Source organism: Serinus canaria, chromosome 1 (genome assembly GCF_022539315.1).
Source record: "Serinus canaria isolate serCan28SL12 chromosome 1, serCan2020, whole genome shotgun sequence".
NCBI classification, from domain to species: domain Eukaryota; kingdom Metazoa; phylum Chordata; class Aves; order Passeriformes; family Fringillidae; genus Serinus; species Serinus canaria.
In genome coordinates, this window is record NC_066313.1 from 88,970,069 (window position 1) to 88,987,862 (window position 17,794).

Consider the following 17,794-nt stretch of genomic DNA (forward strand, 5'->3'; position numbering starts at 1 on the left):
TTACTTTGTCTTATTAGCAGACTAAATTTACCACCGGATGGCGCGTGTCATACGTACTCCCCAAATCCTCTAAACCCTAAAGGTGTAAATGGGATTTAAAGACTGGAAAGGCTTTACCTGTACAGGGCTGGGCTTTAAAACAAGTTTAAGGCACTTATAAGGTGGACATGGAAACAAGTGCAAATATTTTTAAACCCAGTAAAAATTCAGACTCTAAGTAACAATTTGGGCTTTGACCTTAATCTTGTGAGGGTATGTATCTGACCAAAAGCTTTGGACTTCCATTTAAATTTAAGATAGAACACTCTTACTTCAAACCTAAGACCTTACATTCCCTGTCTGCTTACAGCAACATATGATATTTACAACTGTTTGGCAGCTGTGCTCTGAGAAAGGAAGGGTACACACAGCGTGACAGATTTTGCTGGAAGTCCTGGGATATTCTCACTGACAAATTTGAGGGGCTGCCAAGGTAACAGCAGGGTACAGGTTCCATATCTTCAACATGGATTGTAATCCAACAAAGAGGAGAGCAGGGAAATTAAGCACAGCTGACAGAAATAAACTCTGAAGCTGCAAAGCTGTTGCTCAGCACATCAGTATGAACTGTCAGGGCAGCTGGTTTTTGGCACTTCTTTCCCATTATGTGGTGATGTTCATCCCTGGCACTCCATAAAACAAAATTACTTAACTCTTAGCTGGTGGTGGGCTGTGCATTCAGTTTGCAGATAAAAGAGCAAACAGAGGCAGTTACCCTCTGACACCGACTCTTCGCAAGGTCTGCTGGACCCTGACAGACTTACAGGCTCAAAACACAGCATTACCCCAACACTGCTGCCTCTGCTCTCAGAGCACAGTGGTGTATCTATGCCAAGGAGACTGGCCAGGCCCAAGCTGTGTGAGCCCTGAGCTCCCCTGTGTCCCTGACACCGAGATTTGCTAGCTCCAGACACAGCCATGCCACGCTGCTGCCTGTCCTTCTGGTCCCTGCCCAACCCACCTCATCATGCTTTGCTGTGCCCACGCAGATCTGAGCCCACCAAAAGGCTCAGCACACACATATTTCTCTTTCAGTTTTCCAGTGTTACCCCAAACAATGGGAAGCTGGTATAGTAAACAAGGAAACTCTTAGCAAATCCTAACTACTGAGCTTTGGAACTGTTGGACATCAACGCTTTCGGAGGTCATCTCGTTCTGTTCCATTCCTTGGACAGGATGGCTCCCTAGTTTCCTACACCACAGAGTACCAAAAACAACAGGATTTTTTAGAAGGCTACGTGGTGTTCAACCACTTGTAAACCCTCAGGAATCTCAAAGAAGGGAACACTCTCCCGGCCAGGAAACTGATGGACACCTTTCAAAACAGGAAACTGCTGAAGACGCCAAGTTAACCTGAGTTATGCTCAAGATCATGCAGTAGGACAGGACAGCATTACAAAGAGAAGCTGTACAAGGCTCTGTCACAATACAAGGAAAAAGGCTCATGTATCATACTTAATTGGCAGTATGGGACTCAAACAGGCCATCAAAAACCATTCTGAATTTTCAAATCTACACGACTTATTTCTCTTGAAAGTGATTTTGTGTTTAAGACTCATCTTTACACTTTTAAAATAGCAGCTTTCCAATCTCTTGTGACCACAAGAATCTTAGCTTGCTTTCTTTGTTCAAAGATGAGTCTATATGAGCAGAAAGAAAAGCATTAAAGTGACAGTCTTTTGTTCTCATAAACCGCATATTGTTTTCTAACTGCAGTAGAAACTGCTAATTAACCAGAAGCAAAACAATATGTTGAAAAATACTGTGTAGTCAAGTTTTTTTTAACCACTGCAATTATCTATTAATTTCTTTTGGAGCAAGTTCTCATGCTACTACCCATGTTTGGTAAATTCATACTCCAACAGTGTGTACACACTTAAGCTAATAAAATGCATTTCAGGAAACAGCTGTAATGAAGAGAAAATAATTATGAATAACACCTGCCCTCAAGGTACACTGCAAATCTTAGAAGTCAATTTACCAGAATCAATAGAAAAATGAAGAAAACTTTAAAAACACAGAACACTGAATGCCCTGAAATGCAATATTCTTCCTTCAGCCTCAGTACATGTGGGATGTAAAAGGAACATTGCACAGCTGCCTCTCCCACTATGCAGTAAGAATGATGGTGTTTGGGCTTTTACTCAGCTAAGAGAGAAGACAACCTTGATCTGAGGGCCTTTTTTTCCTACTGGACTCAGCAGTCATCCCCAAAGGAGTCACAGAGTGAAATAACAGGAGACATTCTCTGAAGAAAGAGAATCAGACCAACTACATGGACGTTATAAAATCTCAAGATATCCCAAAAGAATGCAAGACATGGCTGACTTCTACTGAAATACAGTTGAATTTTAAGTTGTCACTTCTTACAGACACTTTATCTGGAGATATTACTGTATTCTACAACTCCACTGATAAGAACTATTAATCAATGTGGATCAATATTTACAGGTTAACTATTTGTACCAATTATTTGTACCATTCAGCATTTCAGTTAAACTACTCTTCCTAGAAAGTACTGCCTTATGTACTGCCATGGATTCTCCTACTTGGGCAGCCTATGTATTTTTCTATGAGATTTCTCACCTTTTAAATAAAACTTTATCTTATATTTCAATAATAACAATACTAATAATAAAATTATTTGCTAAAAGGAAAAACCTGCTTCAGAAGCATTACGCAGATACCTTACAACATATCTTTCAATGCCAAAACAGAAGTTATAAAAGCATTAGCTGCAATCTTCTGCTGTCTATTGTAGTCATCCTTAATCCATTGCTTTTTCTGACAAAGCAGCAATCTTTCTGTACACGTGGTACATGACTGTTGCCACACATTATGTCAACAATCTGTACTGAATTTTTTGAGATTACTACAAACCTCATTAAACATCATATTTTATCCATGAATTTACCTTGCAACATTAACAACACCCACCTGAAGAATATGGTTCAGCTTTCTGCCTAATGTTATACAGTTGCACCAAGGTTAACTGAGTATCTTTAAACTGAGACGAGGTATTCCCTTTCCACTGTGTCCTTTCTTAACATCCTCACATATCAGGCATTTACACATCTAAGCACATGCTAATAGCTCTACTATTTACACTATTCCACTCCCTGATCATCTAAGCTGATAGCATGCAACTTTTAATAGTTCTATTCCTAAATGCAACATACCCCACGAGATATTTTTTGTTTCATTACTAAAGTTTACTGTGAAAAAGACGAGAGAAAGTTCACACAGAAAAACCTTGCAAAACCCAGTGTTTAGATAATACAGAACAAGGACACAGTAACAGGTGACAAGCTCATGTTTATCTATAAAATTAGAAGGAATCAAAAAGGTAGATGGAGAGGTTTCAGTTTCTCCTCTTTCAACAAACTCCTAAGCTAGCCTTCTTTCACTTGGAAAGAGATCCTGAAGTCACTGCTAAGGTTTATTCTACCAGTAAATATACTATTGGGTGAACTCTACTGCAGAGGACAGAAAGATCTTCTTATGAGGCTCTTAGCAGCTCCTTACTGTCATCCCTATGAAATATAGTTTCCCTTAACATGTGACTCCAGGCAGTTGGACAATGTCTGAGCTACTGCTGCCAACCTCTTGCTGTGATCTTGCACAGGGCCAAGTAGAATAAGTAGTTTTCTGAGGAACTGGGGTGGCTCCAGATGCATCTGTGCTCTGCAGTCTGTGCTCTTAGAAAAGTCCATTTGCCCTTAGTCTGTCAGAACAGCCAAAAGACAGAGTTACCTCTCTGATAAACTAAGTGACAATAAGCTGGGAGAGCAGTCCATGCTTAAGAGCTGTGGGCTGCATTTCCATCCTTTCTGTAAATCTGTACTCCTTCAACTGACAAACTAAAAACTAACTGCCTCCACTTCCTTTAAAAGCCACTTCCAAGGCACCTAAAACAGTTATCTGAACTCTAGACAGCAGGGAAAATCCTACCTTACACCATCTTTAAGAGCTTTAGAAATATCCCAATTCAAGAAGACTGCAGCACTGCCCCTTAGGGTTATACATGTATCAATATATGTAACAGATCAATAGCAAAATATCTTTCACAAGGGGATGTATGCTGGCACCTGGCTAGCATCATTTCTGTAGTTTTTTATTCCCATAAACCTGTATTCCTCACAAACACAGTTTTACACTATAAGCTTCTGACACTGCTACTGCAGATATCAGTCAGGAACATCATAAGCCCTTTGAGATTTTATTGATTCTCAGGCACAAAAAGGTGGCAAATTTATCAGTATCTTAACAACAGCATTATTTTTACAAGATTTGAAATTGAACTGTTATCACTTTAAACCTGGAGAACTGTTATATTCACAATAGTGAATACCTTACTCTTAACATCTAAACAGCTGGCCTGTCTCCTTTGTTTGCAAAGAACAGTCCTCTCCTTCTAAATACTTATGAATTAAAGAAACAAGAAAATCCTAGAAGAACAGCCAGATTTAAGAATGACCACTTCTGGCTCAATACTCCCAGAGTAATTGTTGTCAGGTAGGAGCAACTGACAGACAAACCTTCAGAAAATCTGCTCCTGCCAAAGTGGTGAGCTGGGATGCACTCAGTGCTCCCCCACCGTACCAGATGCTGTTTGATCTGATCAGAATTTCTCACATGAAGCCCACTCTGTGCAGCAGTTCAGTGGGCCACCATGAAGTGCACCACCAAAGACTTTCAAAAGGAGAAGCAGATGTGAATTTAGAATATAATTATTTGCAGAAACAGTATCCAAGATATGGTCAAGGGATGCTTAGCACCATGCAGTTTAACCATCACCAGGATAAACAAAGGAAATGCAAAAGCTGGCTGTGGGCTTCAGAGTTTCATTCCCTGACAAACTATGGATTAAGAAGTTCAACCAGGAGGGGCTGGTTACATCAAGTACAACTTGATGAGGGTGCACTCCATCTCCTACTTCAGATCCTTGCCAAGGACATCAGACAGCATGGATATATACAGTTCCCTGAGGAAATCTGTCTCCAGATAAAACAACAGCCAATAAACCCCTCTCTTTGAGCCAGATAATCCAAGCACTTTTTTACCCACCTGCCAAAATGTAACAACTGAAGGTGAAGAGAAGAGTGCTGGGGGAGACTGGGCTGGAAGTCTTGCTTAGGGTGAGGCAAAAAACATGCACAGTTCTGCTTCACTGATGCATCCAGTATTGTCATGACAGAAATAGGCTGGTCAAGCACTATTACTGTTGTTTAATTCATGCTGGCTACTCCCCATCACCTCCTTCTTTTATGTGCCCAAAAGTGTGTTTTAAGAGGACTCACTCCATAATTTTCTCACAGATAAAAGTGAGGTTACCTCTAATCTCCAAACCTTTCAAGGATTATACAGAGCAACCTTACTATGACACTGGTCAGCATCCTCACCACTCTCAAAGCAGATCATCTTATCCCAAACTCCAGATTTAGGTCAAGATTCTCAAGAGATGCTTGATTTTGTCCTCAGCCATTGCTTGTCATTCTCCTCCTTGAACTCTCTTCCTGTACACAGAGGCCTGGGAGACACTTTCAGAGAAGACTGCAGTGAAGAACTCAAGTGTTTCAGCCTCATCTTTATTGCCTGCTGCTAATTTGCCCAGTCCATTCAGCACAGATCCACATTTTCCTTGTTTATTCCTGCATCTCTAAAGCACCAGAAGTTTTTTCGAGCGGTCCGTGATGTCCCTTTTTTCTTGTCCTTCAGCTCCAGGTGTGCTTTGACTTTTCTGACGCCATCCTGACATATGTGGACAATGTATCTACATTCTTCCTTTGTAGCCTGTCCCTGCTTCCACCTCCTGTTCGCTGCCTTTGTATCTCAGCTCAGTCACAAGTTCACTTTCAGACAGTGGGGTCAGCCTCCTGTTACGTCCATTCACGTTCCAGGACGTTCCTTTCTTGTACTTGGAGAATGCTGTCCTTCAAAACTTGGCAGCCTTCCACAGTAGATTTACTCTTCAGAGCTGCCTTCCTTTATATCCCACCTACCAGTTCCCTGAATAAGCCCAAAATTTCCTCTCTTGACATTTAGGGTATATACTTTACTCTGCTACTTGCCTTACTCACCTCCATCAGGATTTTCAGCCCGCTATTTCCTTCATTAACAGACAATCAACAAAAATAATGATATTTATTGGAGAGCCCATTAGTAACCCTATTGTGCCCTCTAAGAGAATCAGAATTAATCCTTGGGCCTGCTTTGCACCATCAGGCAAAGCTCTGGAAGTCTGCAGACACGATGCATTCAGCTAAGCCAGGGAGCAGCTCAAGTGGTGAGGACAAACCTCTGTATGTAGATACAGACTGTTCTCTCCTTGAGTAATATCCTGAGCAATACCCAGGAATTACATGTGCTCTGCCAAAATTATACATGTGCTCAATTAAAACTCTGAATATTGCATTCTAAGATACAGTGACATAGGAGGACAATGTCCATCATGGGACCTACATCCATACATACCAGGAAGTAATTTTCTGATGAAATATAAATAGCAGCACGTAATTTATCTAACAACTAGCTTAGACAGCTGTCACTAACCAGTACTTACTGACACTGTACCATGAGCCTAATTTTCCTTTTCCTTAATTAAATACCAAGCCTGACTTTTAGACCACATGTCAGGGATCAAATGTGGAAAGTCCCTTAGCAGATAAAAGGTTATTTTCTTCTAGACAGGTTCTTACCTTGGAATGCTTGTCAGGTAGGTCAAAACATTCTGAAACTCTTTTTCAGGAATCTCACTGAAAGCTGGATAGTCTGGAAAGGTGATAACAGGGCAGCCATCTCCCCCTCTTCCACCTACAAAAGAAGCAGCAAATGTGTTTACATGCAAGTCTCTTTGGCTAGACTGAAATTTCCCACTAATAAAATAACTGCCTTTTTTTTTTTTTTTTTTTTTTTTAGGGCTCATGTGTGGACAGTTTATTTTGAACAGTCTCTCTCCTCTTCATTGCTTAGGAAGTTTTATAGAAAGGAATTTGTTACACCCCATTCACCACATGAGATTTTTTCTGGACAAATGTGAGCAGATCTGACACCAGATGGCAGTGCATCTTCTGATAAACATCAACTGCATCTAAGTAGAAGCAATTTGGAGAGAGAAAGCAACCAACTTAGAAACAAAAAAAATTAATTCAGAATTAAGGAGGTGAATCTCCATCTTGAACTGAACTCAACCCTCTCACCAGCTGGAACTCATTCATGCAACACCCCCTACCCTGCTCAGTGTCTGCTTTGCTTCCAGGTTGGTGAAACAGAAGGGGCAGAACATTAAAAGAAATGGATGCAGGTGTTTCAAATGAGATTTCTCATTCCCAGATTATGTACAGAAGGTGAAGCAGAGCTGAACACCTACACTGCAGTGGAGCTGCTGATGAGCTGGATACCATTACGTGTATCTCTCCTGGCATTTGCACCACTGGGTACAATTCACAGACACAATGCTTCCTCATGCACTTCACACACATTCTTATATGCAAAGTGTAATAATTTCTTTTTAAAAGCATTATTAGTGTTTCATGTCTTTAGCAAGAATATATTCATAAAGACAGGTAGGACAAAAGGCTTGATGAGCCCTAGAAACTGCATGAACTTAAGTGTTCTGGCGTAGCAGGAATACATTCCTGGGAAGTTATCTTTGATTCATAGTTCAACAGGAGAAGAAAAACAACAAAAAATTGCTGTTATAAAATAACAAGGATTTTTTTTTTCCAGCCTTGAAATCCAGTAACTGTGCAGGAACCAGCATTAAACTGTATTAACTGCACCAATTATGAGAGCAACAGTGACTTCTGAAGATTATTACCCACTTCCACTCCCTTTGCATCTAACCTCACAGGAAAAAGAAGAGAGATATTTGACCTCAGATTCATTTGATAAAAGAAATCACAACTTCCCTCCAAACCACATGTAATTAGAAGAGCTGAAATAGTATCTTTATGTTAATTTGTGGCGAATCTGATTTCCATCTACCAGCTTACAGATGGCACAGTGCTGTCACTGTGAAGTTCTTGGAATCAAAATACATGAAAAAAATAACGTGCTTTGGATGTATTTAAACAACAACAAAATGCAACTATTATGCAAATATCACAAGTTTGCAAATATGACCTTTATGACACATCCAAACATGGCAACACTGACTCAAGGGAGCTAATTTTAACTGTACAAATATTCACAACACAAGTGTAAGTTAAGACAAATTTTGACTCTACTGGTTTTTGTTCAAGCTCTCACAACTAAAGCATTTTCCTCTGTTGTTAAAAGCATGATAATGATTATTTCTGTTGCTCATGAAGTGTTCTGCTCTCTCTAGAGAAACTATTTTTAGGCATAATCACGCATTATTTGTGGTATCTTCATTGGTTACTTTTTTTGTTCTACTTAGTTTCTATAAATGGGACATATGAAACAAAAGAACAACAATAGACTTGCAGGACATGTCCTAAAAGCAGAACTCTGGACCAGGATTTTCAGGAAGTTCCCAGACCGGCACTGATTGTCAAGGGCAAATAGAGCCATCCTGCCTGGTGACTGCCTATTAATTTTCAGTTTCTAGTACAGTCATCTGTGGTTCTCTTGGGTGGAGATGACTCTGCCCTGAGCTCTTAGAATCAGTAGTTCACTGATTTTTCTTTGCTGTTTCCCTGCTGGGCCACTTGAGCACACATATACCTTCAAATGCTCCTCAACTGCTTTTCCTCATCAGAACCCTGCTGCTCAAAAGAGTTTAGGGCAGAGTGACCTGAAATGCTAAACATAAGGAATTCTGTAAATTTCAGCTTTAACATCACTGACTTACAGAAGCTGCTCTCAATATTGCAACTTTATCGGTTGGATTTGATGATCTTGAAGGCCTCTGAATTCTGTGATTAAATACATGGTGCTGCTTTAAAATGAGCATTTGTCAGAGAAATTTACAAAATGGCATGGGAAATAAAGTAAAAATCCTACATATTAATTGCATTTATATTAAATATTAGAAATAGTGAGTTCACTTTTTAAAGTGTCCTTTATTTCTTAATGAACCTGATGCAGCAAGAAATTATCGTTTTCCTTTATTCAGAATCATTCTTCCTCATTTTTCTTCACCTCTGCAAAAGCAGCAGAGGTGCTGTTTTCTTACACAGTTCATAAAATTAGCTGTGTAAAATGTGGTTGTCTTCTCGTCACCCAGAAATAAATCAATCCACAGAACCTAGGGGGAGGAGGTAAAAAGTTTAGGAAGCTAAGAGGGGTTTTATTGTTGTTGATTTTGGTTTTAGTAAGAGGGAAAGCATTCAATGAAAAGTACTGAACAATTTCACTTCTCTTATCCCTTTTGAAACACAGGTTTAAGGCAAAAAATTCAGACATCTTACTAAAACTAATTCATATAATAATCTTCCAGCACCTCAGAATTCTATACACCTGATTACGAAGACAGACACAGATGTGAGTGCTACAACTCATGCAAGTAATTCAACACATACAGAGGAGTTTTTCAAATTAATTACAGCAATTTTAATCGCCACACAAAAATTAGTAATTTAACAGCAATGTTTTCATAAATTCAGGTCAGTTGGTACAGTGACTACATCTAACTGCCTCAGTCCTAACCTCTGGAAAATCACCTTGTTCACATTCCCCTCTAGCTCAGAGTCCTGAAATTCCAGTTCCAGCAGTTGAACTCCCTTAACTGATGTGCTCTACAAGTTCTCTCGACAGAGGCACACACAGGTCTGCTCTCCTATTTCTAGTCTTACACAGGGATGCACTACACAACTGGAATTTAATAGTTTTATGTGTTTTTAAGACAATCAAGTACCTGAAAGCATTATGAGCATTTTCTTAGTCTAATCTTAGCCTTGTTTTTTTTTAAGCATAAATTTCTGAAAGTATAACAAATCCCCATAAAAATTATGAGCACAGTCCTGACTATGAAAATGTCAGATTGAATGGATCTAGGGAAAAATGCCATTACCCATGGCAGGGTAGGGACAGCCTAGATGATCTTTAAGGTTCCTGCCAACCCAATCTATTCTGTGATTCTATGAAAATGATGAAATACATTCGGCATCATTTCTCTATTAAATATTAAACAAATGTCACTTGAGTGCCAGCTTTTGTTTTTTGTTTATTGCAAAGAGCAGAAGAGAACACATGAGTCCTCAAGTGAGTGCAGTCTGCAGACATACTACCTGAAACAATGCCCAAGAATTCCTTGATGCTTGTCTTATAACATGAAGCTGTGAGAAACACTCTGCAGCTGAAAGGATTGTTACTTTTCAGGCTACAAATGCAAGCACCATAGAAGTAAAGAGGACTAAAGCTTATTTCAGCAATTAAATAAAATTAAAACACCCCACCACTTTAAATTAAGCAGATCTGCTCCCACCCTACTTCTGTGAGCATTCACTAATGGAAAAACTTTGTTATTACCTGACTTATACATGACTTTGGCAGCCTATTCATGTGAAAATTCTTTAACAGATTAAGTGTCAAACAAAACAAATTGCCTTCATGAAATGGAAATTTTTCATTGGATAAACCTCGAAAATTCTAGCAAAGCCCTGCTAGGTGGAGCTCTTCTAAACAGATCTACAACTGTTGGTCTAAGGTCTTTTTTACAACAGTGACAACCCTGTGTTTTGGAGAAACACACATTTTAGTACAAACATGAATTGTACTAGCTCCACAGGTTAGGCAGCAAAATTACTTAACTGTGCTTAGAAAATAACACCTCGTGTTTCTAACTTTTGAATAAAATAAAAACAATAAAAACCAGCAATATCACCAATTGCTAAAATTGTGTGTACCCAGAGCATTGTGGTCTTGTGGATGAAAATGGTAGAAAAATAACCATGGGAAACTAGCTGTGCTATTGTGAGATGGGACTGGGAAAGCTTCTCTTAAGTCCCAGTGATTTATTCTTTATATTCTGTGGCATCTAACTTTCCCCATCACACTTGCTCTGTCTTCTGCATTTGTTTTCTTTTTTATTAAGCAGGTTGGGTGATAGAGAAGTGCTAACTGAAGGAAATTGCACTTTCAGAATTTCTAATCAAGAGGCACATTAGTAACTTGGTATCTAAAAACAATCTCAAATGAGACATAATTAGGATTCTTTTTTATTTTAAAAAGCATTGACATGTAAAAGTACAAAACTTGGGTATTGAACATCTCCTAAAAGCCACACACACAAGTGCACAGGCACACACAAACACAGAGAAAAGGGTACTTCCCCACAACCCTGTAGAAGACATGCTAGGTGTCTGGGGTTTTGTATGGACAGCAAAATTTGACAGCAGCAAAGAAATTGCTTAGACTTACTTCCAGGAAGGATGAGTAAGAGATTATTTTGTAATGTTTCCTTACTAGTCTGCTCCTGTTTGCATAAATAAAAAGGTCTTCTCAAAAGTACTCTGACCAGCCCCACAAAAAGGAAGTAAGTAGCTGGATATAATTAGATGGCAGAGCAAAGAGTCTTCTGGCCTGATTCTATAATGCAAGTGAAATAGTATTTGGACTATAAGAAAAAATATGACTTCTGTGTTGATCAATGTGCACACACAAGATCCAAGAGCATCAGCCTTGCTGGATGGCTCACATCTACAACTTTAGTTCAAAAAATGCTGCTTAAAAATTGCAAAAAATCCTGTCAAAAGTGAAGTCCTCATGTGCTGAGAGAAGGGCTTACTTCAGATTTTTTTTACTATTGTAGTGGTTTAGCTATTATGCTTGTGCATTTCTGATAAGGAATTTCTCCTTTCTGCTTGCATAATATACTTAACTGGAGAATTCAGTATTTGAAATTACATGTAGACTTCAATGAGGGACTGGATAAAAGCTTCACTGCATATCCTTTGCAAAGAAAAACAGATTCAAGAGGAATTTATTAAAATGTTCTTTCCCTGAAATGAGAAGTTTTACTTGCATAACTTCACAAGCTGCGTTTTGCTCAGGCTGATCAGCAGCAAATATACTGGCTTAAAAATTGGATTGCAATACATAAATTTGAATCTGAACATATTTGAACTGGAAATCTCTTAGCCAAGGATTCACATTTTTCCTTTATCTATTTCTTTACTACATTTTTGCTTTGATTTTTTAAAATCTCTACAGAAAGCAGGTTTAGCACAGTAAATAAAAAGCATTAGTTAAGCTTACACCTGTGCAAGGCAAGTACTGCTAAGCAGTACCACTTCCACTGTCCATACACAGCATAGATACTGTCTATATTATATCAGCAACAAAAGTAAGGCTGATATTTTTAGCAATATATGTGGTACAGGATCCCCTCAGAAATTCTCAAATGAAATTTTACAGACTCAACAGCCAGAGATCCTTCAATGAGAATAGTCTGACCAGTGAGGAGTGGTCAGGTCATTCCCACAGAGCAGAGCAAGAGCACATCTGAGAAAATAAACTCAGACAAAGTGAGATACTTACTACTTACAATGATAAAGGTATGAGCACATAAGTGTATATTTATAAATCAAAGGTATAAGAATTTTGAAAACTAGTACCAATGTTAAATTTTTCAGTGGCAGGAAAAGCAATTAGGAATCGATAGACAAAAATGCAAATAGCATGAACTCATATTTGTATTTCCTTTAATAGAAACACTTTGAGGTTGTTCAGTGTAAAGGGAGTTAAATAGCTGGCTCAGCACTCACGGTGGCCAAGAGTCTCATTTGCACATCACATAGCTTGAATGATTTAAGATGCATATCAACATACACAGGTGTCTGTATGCTCTTCTCCATCTACATTTATTTTAACACATCTGCACACTGGTGGCAGACAGACACAAGGCTGGGTGGGTATGAAAGTCACACAGTAATCAGGGGAAGAGAAAGTACTTATGAAAGAAAATATAAAACACAAATGAAAGACTGAGGAATACATAAGGAATACATTTTCCAGATACTTTTAAATGGATCTTAACTGTCCTTCATGAGATAAAAAAAAAAAAAACAAGCAAAACAAAGGCAGAAGACCCTTTTAAATGTGGAAGAAAAAGTGGTTGTACTAAGAGTAACTAAAGAAAACAAAGGTAAAAGTGGTGAAACACTGAACTCTGTAGATGCAGCAATTGGTATAGCCTAGCAACAAGAAAAGTAACAATTTTAGCCCAGATAAGGACCTTGTTCCACAAGAAGAAAAAACTCCAAGGCAAAATGTAAACAACTGTGCCTGAGGTAAAATATTAACTTCAGGGTTTATAAACTTTGTGTGTGAATGATTATTACAAGCCTCATCCACAGCTTGCCACACCATTAGATTTAGGCTGAACACGACTGCTGAGCAAGAGCCAGTCTGCAGGAGTAGTGAGCACCTTGATTTCATTGCACTTTGATATCTTTACTGACAAACTGAAGCATTAGTGGAAGCTTTCACTTAATTTTGTTTCATTTCAAGTCCAGTTGGGATGTTCCTGTAGCATTTCCACTACAATCCAGCACAATGAGGGACACAAGTAAGAAGTGACCCTGATGTAGACCAAAACACAGAGAGCGGCTCAGGAGGGGATACAGCCTCTAGGACAGAAGCAGACTGGGTTTCATTCCCTGTTCAAGCAAGTGTCCCATGAGACCTAGACACACCCTATTAGAGAAACTAAAGCAATTCTCAAGTACACATTGAATTGCTGTTAAAAAGCCAACAACTAAAATCAGAAATGTATCTAAGACATTCAGCAATACCTGCAAACACGCTATTTTACCAAAGGTATTAGTAATCTATGGACTTTCATTTTAATGAGTTCTATGCCATGTACTTAGGTTCTATTTTCAAGGCAATAGTAATAAGCAAAAGTCTCATTCACACACTGGGAATGTCTTAAGTGGCCTTAGAGCAAAGCCTCTCTTAAGCTCAACTGTAACAACAAACAAATTGTACATAAATCAAGTACCAAAACATTGGATGTGCTTCTTCACTCACAGAATGAAGAATTTGGTACAGCACAGAAGAACATTAGGATAAAAAAACCCAAACCAAAACAAACCACCTAAATTCCAAAGTGAAATGAAAATGCCTAGCACACAAGTTTCCCAAGAATAATAAAATACAACAATCTAGTCACTGTAACCAGCTGACCAATTCCTTGAGGCAAATAAAACAAAATTCTAATTGACATGAGTGTGAATAGATGGAAGAAAATAGAATGAGGAATTGCTGCTCTTACTAAGCTCCACTGCCAGGTGGATTTACGGAGTGCTGAAGACACTTGTGGATTTGTGAACTCAACAACTCATCTACCACAGTCACCAGTTTCCCCCATCACTTCAGAGGGGCAAAATACAAACCCTACTTATAGTTTCATAGATAGGCTGATTCTTGCATAAAACCCTTGTGAGACATTTTCTGCCCATGGATAAGGATGAGCTTGGAAAGTCAAAGAAATAAATTTCCAGAGAAGAATTGTAGCTTAAACATTTAAACACTCAAATGAAGCATGAACAGCCAGCTTCATAAAAAATATCTTATTTTCCAAGTACTACCACCACCCCACAGAAAACACAGTCACTACTGCAGACCCACAGTTTAGCTTGTGTAGCAGAAATAAATCATAATTAATAGTTAATTATGAGTATAACAGGATGCAGTGAGCTCTTGCCAAGTAAAGCATTACATTGTTTCATTCCCCCATATCTCTGGATCCAATACAGGATGGGATTCAGAGGGAGAGGGAGCAGTCATAGAGTCCAGCTGTAAGTAAATTTAAATTAAATTTCTTTTCTGCTGAAGGATGCAGGCCAGCTCTGCAAAGCCACTGATGCTCTCCCTTTTTGTGTGCTGGAGAGAGGACATGACAGGGCTGTAACTCCAGCAAGTTCACAGCTGCACATCTGCAGGTGCTTTTAAGGCAGAAGACAGGAGAACAAACTCAGAAGCTTATCAGATACCTTTTTCCACTCAGCCTGATCAGTGAGCAGAGGCACCATCTCCCTTTGCCCATTATCAGCCAGCCACGGGCTCAGCGTGGAGCTGGACCAAGCCCAGCAGCCAAAACACTGCATGGCACAAACACAGCCCCATCACCAAAACACTGCATGGCACACACACAGCCACATCACCAAAACACTGCATGGCACACACACAGCCCCATCTCCAAAACACTGCATGGCACAAACACAGCCCCATCACCAAAACACTGCATGGCACACACACAGCCCCATCACCAAAACACTGCATGGCACACACACAGCCCCATCTCCAAACACTGCATGGCACAAACACAGCCCCATCAACAAAACACTGCATGGCACAAACACAGCCCCATCACCAAAACACTGCATGGCACACACACAGCCCCACCACCAAGCTGGCACAGGTGGCCCAGGAGCAGAGACTCTCTGTGCTGCATGCAAATGGCTGTGCTGCTTTTGGACACAGCCCTAGACCCAAAAGCAGGTTCCTCTGCAGAAGGCAATCAGTGATACCGAGTCAAAAATCCTGCCCAGAACTTGATGCTGCACTTGTCTGAGCCCAGCACTGATGCTGTGGGGGAACATGGTACCAGGGTGTTTCTCCACCACTTTGGTCATAACCAAGATGCCAGCTTGGCTTCAGTACCAGACATGCCAGCAGAGCACGTGGCAGCTGGGGCAGTGAGCTGAGAGTTGCAAGACCATAGCAACTACCAGAGCATCCATGCCACAATCTCCAGTTAACTGGAAAATTACCTGTAATTTTAAAATGTCTATTATACTTTAAAAAAAAAATCTTTAAATAAATCCTTAAATAACAAGTCTTAGTAGCCTGAATTTTGAGTTACTAACTGATTTCTCATATGAAAGTCTTCAGAGACTGTGAAAGGACAGCAGGCTGAACTGTGCATCTAAGCAATGTTTATAAAAGGGAACAACAGAGTCTTACCTGACAGATAAGCAAATTGTTTCTTTAATTGGTCCTGAATATCTGCAGCATAGAGGGGAATGATATCCTGATGCATGATTTCATCTGTGAAAAGAAAAAAAAATTGCATTGCAAAGTCATTTAATGAAAAACTTCACAGCACACATTAAAAAAAAAAAAAAAAAATCCCTACAACACAGAAGCTCAGAAAACTGTCTAACTTCTGAAAAATACATGAAAATCTCTGGAGTCTTTCACGTGTTTGCCAAGGGCAAACTTTTCTTTGAATAGCACACATATAAAAAAGGAATTTACATTTACTGACATTTAGAAGCAGTAGAGAACTGCCTCTGAACAAAACACTGTAGAACTAATATTCCTCAGGAACGATATTAAACAGTGGGATTTTTATGTATTAAATTCAATTTTTATTAAAACCTTCTCAATCAAACAAAACCGAGAAACTTATGATTTCTCTAGCCTGTCATCTAGATTCAAATACCCCAAAAAACCAGCATTAAATAAGATAGGTAGAACTGGCTTGAAAGTACATCCTCCCCTTGAAGGCACACTCACACACAGACACACACACACACTCTACCTCCACCCTGAAAAGCAATGCTTAAGCTTTTGTCTCAGCCCTTCCACCTCAGCTCAGTGGAGGTGGAAGGGCTGAGACAAAATGATTGTGGTGGACAACCATTCTGCTTTCCCAACCCTTGGTTTTCTGTGCCAGTGTTTAAGCAGAGGCATTTCCCACAGCATGTTTCCAGAGGTCAAGCAGAAGCCTGAGTTTTGCTGATTGTGACAAAGACCGCATGACAGAATTGCTTCATTCACAAACTAAGATCTCATTTTTTAAAAGGAAACAAGAAGTTTTACTCTTTTGCAGCTCCTAAAAAATAATTATTCCACACATTAGCCTCATGAAATAGTACAGAAGAGACAACACAGCTTTTTCTTTAATTGGCTATGAACATTTCTTTTAACCTGACATTGTACTGACATTGAAGTTTTGGGTTTTAATGTACATTGAAAGAATGAATGTCATGTGAATTGAATGCCATTAAGATAGGTTTTGACACTCAGAGCTCTGAATGTGCACAGGAAAAGAAAGTAAAAACCTAAAACTGATGTAAGGATAAGTGTCACCTGCACTGAAGTACAAGTTGAAGTAGAGCTCTGGTCCTCAAGGACTTGCTGTCACTGAGGTCTTTCAAATGCTAGATCATGAGCAGACAGACACTTCTATGAGCAATTTTCACATATGTAAAATTCTGAGAACTGCAATTATTTGAGAATAGCAAAAAAGCCACTTTCAGTTACTTCTTCCAGAGTAACTGTGGAAGAACTTATGCTGTGAAACAGAACTTCTCTGTTCTCTGTGCGTTGGGCAGAGGAAGACCCATGACCACTTTCAAGGTCACACAATGATCAGAGCTATTTTCCTGCATCCGGCAAACTGCTGCCTGATCAGAAGACCTCTGCATACCATGCTGTCAAATCCATAAGTGGATACTTTAATGGTCAAGTCATATTTCACCCAGATCTTCAGTTACGTCACCATTTCAATGTTCTCAACAGAACACTGAACACAGATGTTTCAAAACTCCAATCTCAGATGGCCAAGTAATTTCCAGAAGAGGAATACCCCACTTCCCCAAAGGAAAAAGGATTTTAGAGTTTATTTTTGGTGTCTGTGCCTTATGATACAAGGAGCCCTCCTGTAGCAGTGTTTTAAAAACTACACAGCCCTGATTCTTGCAAACCAACACCTGCAGGTGGACCCATTAACCTGAATATAAACTCTTGGATTAATGCAATTTTTTTGGTGGGAGATCAGAAAATAACATCCTCAGATTATAAAATGCCATCCTGGCTCAAGTCACAGGCAGACCTA

At 39.4% G+C, this 17,794-nt stretch overlaps 1 protein-coding gene across 7 annotated transcripts in view; it reads right to left on the minus strand.

Moving 5' to 3' along the window:
- MCF2L (MCF.2 cell line derived transforming sequence like) overlaps positions 1 to 17,794 on the minus strand; it is a 121,968-nt gene that overhangs the window by 49,708 nt on the left and 54,466 nt on the right. For all 7 annotated transcript variants that reach the window (XM_018908977.3, XM_050975942.1, XM_018908976.3 and 4 more), the window contains exons 2-3: positions 15,916 to 15,999; positions 6,738 to 6,852 (exon numbers count right to left, since the gene is read on the minus strand). In XM_018908977.3, the coding sequence (XP_018764522.3) occupies positions 6,738 to 6,852; positions 15,916 to 15,999 (199 nt within the window). The remainder of the gene's footprint in view (positions 1 to 6,737; positions 6,853 to 15,915; positions 16,000 to 17,794) is intronic.